The 5,015-nt window shown below is 51.7% G+C and overlaps 1 protein-coding gene across 1 annotated transcript; it reads left to right on the forward strand.

The window, feature by feature from the left end:
- Positions 1 to 200: 200 nt before the first annotated feature.
- On the forward strand, positions 201 to 4,523 carry LOC111139745 (zinc finger protein 132-like). The gene is made up of 3 exons (XM_022492103.1): positions 201 to 215; positions 2,323 to 2,449; positions 3,217 to 4,523. Exons 1-3 carry the CDS (start codon positions 201 to 203, stop codon positions 4,521 to 4,523), a joined length of 1,449 nt encoding a protein of 482 aa, XP_022347811.1.
- Positions 4,524 to 5,015: the final 492 nt, after the last annotated feature.

Consider the following 5,015-nt stretch of genomic DNA (forward strand, 5'->3'; position numbering starts at 1 on the left):
AGGACATGCCTGAGAATGCACACATGCTTTTGGCATAACCATAACACGTTCTACTCTCTGGTATAAATACTTTCTTTATCCTTTTCAGCTTTCATCTTTACCTGAAATTATTAAGTGTTTCATATTTCTGTGTCCCTGATGGGAATTAAACTAACATGGCCCTGCTCTTCCTGCAGGTTCTGCTTTCAGCAGACGCACTTATGGACCCTGCACCGGTGAGTGTCAGGTGTCCTGGAACTCTTGCTGCCACTCGTCCTGCCTTTGGTGTCTAGAGACTCTAGATAAGCCTTTAAGCCCACGTCGGAGGTTATATGGAGAGAGAGTCCCACTTTTGGCAAGCAGCGGGGTGAGATGTGAAAGGTTGTCTCAGGTTTCAGTATTGATGGGAGTGTTCTAGGTCTCATAGGTTGCTGCTATGTCTGCTGAGAACAGAGGGCAAGGAGCTGAGTCAGAGTAGCAGCCACACAATTCTGGAGCAGAGGAGATAAAATCTGGCTCAGGTCTTTGGAAGCTGCCCTTGGTGATAGAATATGCCACAGCCCGGGAAAGATCATTACTAAGGCTGGTACAGTGGTAGGTCTGGAAGTAGGAGAAATATTTGGCTTCTGGATTTGTCTTTTGGGAGTCTTCTGTTCTTAAGATTTATTTATTTGAGAGAATGAGAGAACACACAAGGAGGGGGAGAAATAGACTTCACTGATCTCAGGACCCTGAGATCATGACCTGAGCTGAAGGCCAGTGCCTAACTGATGAAGCCACCCAGTTGCCCCTGGATTTGTTTAAAGATTTATTTGTGAGAGAGAGAGTGTACACGCCAGAAAGGGCAGGGTCAAAGGGAGAAGCAGACTCCCCCTTGAGCAGGGAGCCTGATGCTGTGCTCGATCCTGGGACGTGTGGGTCATGACCTGTGCTGAAGGCAGATGCCTAATTGGCTGAGTTACCCAGGTGCCCCTGGATTTGTGTTTTTTTTTTTTTTTTAATTTTATTTATTTATTTGACAGAGATCACAAGTAGGCAGATAGGCAGGCAGAGAGAGAAGGGGAAGCAGGCTCCCTGCTGAGCAGAGAGCCTAATGTGGGGCTCGATCCCAGGATCCTGAATCATGACCTGAGCTGAAGGCAGAGGCTTTAACCCACTGAGCCACCCAGGTGCCCCTGGATTTTTTAAAGTAGGGCTGTCCAGGTCACAGATGACTCCATATTTTTGGTGAGAATATCAAGGAATTAGGTTTTGGCCATGTTGAGTCTCTGATAATTCAGAGACTCCCAAGTATGGGGGACAAATGGACAGCTGGGCATATAGTCCTCAAGACGTTCACACTGTGGCATGTGGTGTATCCCAAAATAGAACTCAGGATCTGATACAGGAGGAGACATGTTCAGGTTATGGCATTGCCACTGGGGGACAAGGAAGGAGAGCTGTGGAGGGTAGATGGCACAGAGATGACCAGACAGAGTAGCTGTAGCTGTAAACAGAAATGTAGAGGGAGGTAGGGAGAGGGGAAAGTCCAGCAGGTAACCAGATTTTCATGGGCGTGAATGAGACCAGAGCAATAATGGAGGTGAGTTGGTAAAGTCACACTGGTGCTTAGTCATCCTTCTGTGTACTCACTCAACCAGGTTTTTGTGGTGGTTCTCGCAGGATCTCTTCAAGATCAGCTCACATAAAGTGTTGTTAGGACATATATACCTGGTGCAGTGGCACAGAGACATAAAATGTGCAGTACAGAGGCGGAGTGTGACCAAGGTTACTGAGATCTGGGTGAGATCTGTGTGTGGTCTAAGCCAGGAACAAGGTCAGGTGGAGAAGCCCCTTCTGCGTGGGGCCATGGGAGGTTGGCATCTATTATTGCACATGGCAGGAGCTTCCTAGATGCCACGCACTGATAAGAGTCAGTGGCTCTGGTCATGATCTCAAGCCCCATGTCGGGCTCTCTGCTCAAGTGGGGAGCCTGTTCCCTCTGTCAAATGGATAAATAGGGTCTTTAAAAAAAAAAAAAGTCACTTTTATGGGCCAAGTAGTGGTGGGGATCAAACGTACCATGGAGGTGCCAGATCTGGTGAGTAGGAGTCTGAGAAAATGCTGGGCCCAGCATGGTTATGTGTGGGAGGCAAGATCCTGGGGAGTGTTGGATGTCTTGGAGGAGAGGCATGGGGGTCCTGCCTCTCAGGCAGCATCTGACCACCTGCCTCTTTGTTCCTCTGGGGTACCAGTGCTTAGGCTGGAGAACTAGGGCAGATAATGAGCAGGGGAGGGAGGGACGGGAGTGAATGTGGGCTGAGAGAGACTGCGTCTGGTTATAACTATCGTTCCTCCTCACAGAGCTCTGTGACCTTTGAGGACGTGGCTGTGTACTTTTCCCAGGAGGAGTGGAGGTTTCTTAACAAGGCTCAGAGACACTTGTACCGCGATGTGATGCTGGAGGTCTTTGCGCTTGTTTCCTCACTGGGTAAGGCCCCTCCCCCCAACCCCAAGGTCCAGGGGCTGAGGCTGGGGCACACATACCGCACCTCCTCTCACAAATTGCTCCAACACTCCTTGGTCTGAAGCTCTTTGAGGAAAGGTTTCCATGGTACTTTTGTTTCCTGACGTGGTTTTGGGGTTGGTTGCCTTGGACCCATCCTGTCTTTCCCTTAAAGGCCTGCATCTTCTAGATGCCATGTTGTCCATCTGGAGCTGGGAGAGCACCGCATACATGACAAAGTGGACATGATTCCAGATGGGGGAGGACGTGATCTGTAGCTGGGAATCCTACCAGGAATATGTCATGTCCCAGGCTCAACAGTGTTTGGTGCCAAGGTCAGAGGCTCCTCCCCTTTCTTGACATTTTGCCCATTTGTCATTTTTCCTCTCAGAAGAGAACTGGTAGTAGATCCTCCCCGACCCCCCAGGCTCTGCAGCACCAGCCTACACTTCATGTGTCCTGCGGGCTTATGTACCACCGAACCCTTCCACTAATGCTGGAGCACGGGTGTACAAGGCTCTGGCACGAACACCTTTTCACAGAAGGGAGTTGTGGACACAGCCCCTCCTCCCCGTGGTACACCCCATCTGTGTGTCTTGGCCATGGTGAGACCTCCCTGTGACACAGCCCTGTCCTTCAAACTACCTCCTCCCTGCCCTGCTCCCCTGGTGTTGCTCGTTCCACTGTCAGATGCCCATTTGGGGTGGGCTGGCTTCTTCCTCCCAGAGCTCCTCATTGTTCTCTGCTTACAGGTGGCGGCCGGGGAGCACTGGAGGCGGCGGCACCCTCTGAGCAGAACATGTCTGGAGGAGGGTCACAGAAGGCCTACACCCAGGACTGTAGCCTGGACTCAGAAGGTGATTTGCAGCCAGCTGAGATGCTGGGTACAAACCCTGGCCAGACCGCCTGTGGGATGCAGGGGGAAGTTCACCAGCATCCAAAGCAGCACAGTGGGGGGCAGCCCCTTGGAAGGAACGTGCAAAGGTGTGCCACCCACACGTCAGGGAAGCCCTTCCCTGCTAGCTCAGGCCTTCTCCAACACCAGCTCCTTCACAGCCAGGAGACACCCCCTAAGGCCACCGACTGCATGGAGTCTTTTGACAGTGGACAAAAGGACTACCAGTGCAGTGACTGCGGGAAAGCGTTCTGTCGCAAATACAGACTTGCTCAGCACCGGAGGGTGCACACCGGAGAGCGGCCTTACGAGTGTGCTGAGTGTGGGAAAACCTTCAGCTACAAACACATACTTGTCCAGCACCAGAGAGTGCACACCGGGGAGCGGCCTTACGAGTGCAGCGAGTGCGGCAAAGCCTTCAGTAACAAACCCACGCTGGTGCGCCACCAGAGGATTCACACTGGAGAGCGGCCTTATGAATGCAGCCACTGTGGGAAGTTCTTCAGCCAGAGCTCCAGCCTTAGTGAACACGAGAGAATTCACACTGGGGCGCGGCCTTACAAATGTGGGGAGTGTGGAAAATTCTTCACCTCCAACTCCAACCTAATTAAACACCGGAGAGTGCACACGGGAACAAGGCCTTATGAGTGCAGTGAGTGTGGGAAATTCTTCAACCAAAGTCCCAGCCTCATCAAGCACCAGAGAATTCACACTGGTGAAAAGCCTTATGAATGTAGTGACTGTGGGAAACTCTTCAGCCAAAGCTCCACCCTCATCAAGCACCAGAGAGTTCACAGTGGAGTAAGACCTTACAAGTGCAGCGACTGTGGGAAACTCTTCAGCCAAAGTTTTGGCCTCACTCAACACCAGAGAGTTCATAGCGCAGAAAAACCCTATGAGTGCAGTGGAGGCGGACAATTCTCTAGCTCGAGCACACAACTAACTCAGCACTGCAAAGTTCACACGGCAGAAAGTCGTGAGTGCGGCAGCTGTGACGAAGTCTTCAGCCACAAGTCTGCTCTGATGCACCACCAGCAAGTGCACAGCCCAGCCCACCCTTTCCAGTGCACCGAATGTGGCAAAGCCTTCGGCCGGAGGTCTAACCTCATTCAACACCACAAAGTTCATCTAGGAGAAAGGCCTTACAACGCAGGTGGAGAATGAGCCGGGCTGTTTAACACGGCAGCGTGCGGTGTCCTGGGCGGTGATGCTGTTCCCCAGCTTTGTAGGCATTAGCAGGGGTAGATAGATGGTATCATGGCACCGAATGTCCAGGTCTTTTTGCCCTTCCTCCCCCCCCCTCCCCCCCTCCCAGGACAAGTGACTAATCTTGTAATCCAAATGTCAGGGTTTTCTGTGGGTCTAGAGGTTTCCCTCAGAGGACAGTTGTATTTTTTGGATCAGCCTCTTTTCATAGTGGAGGACACATAATGACCCTCTTCGGTATTACTGGTCTCCCTGGGATCGTGACTGGTTTATAGGAAGGTGCAGAAATTCTGAGGCCTTTTAGAGCCAACTCCTCCAGTTCAAAAGCAGAACTAGAACTCCAGACATGAAGGGAGAGGAGTGTGATTTTTGTGACCCGTAGATATTAGCTCGCCCCTCTCCAGGGGAACTGCAGGCCGGAGGTGCAGCGAGCCACACCTGCAGCGTACT

The sequence above is a fragment of the Enhydra lutris genome, unplaced genomic scaffold (genome assembly GCF_002288905.1).
Source record: "Enhydra lutris kenyoni isolate GAN:26980312 unplaced genomic scaffold, ASM228890v2 scaffoldscaffold114, whole genome shotgun sequence".
Taxonomy (NCBI): Eukaryota; Metazoa; Chordata; class Mammalia; order Carnivora; family Mustelidae; genus Enhydra; species Enhydra lutris.

Coding starts and splice junctions, on each gene's coding strand:
- LOC111139745 (XM_022492103.1), top strand. Junction 2,450..3,216: donor TGCGCTTGTTTCCTCACTGG/GTAAGGCCCCTC, acceptor CTCTGCTTACAG/GTGGCGGCCGGGGAGCACTG.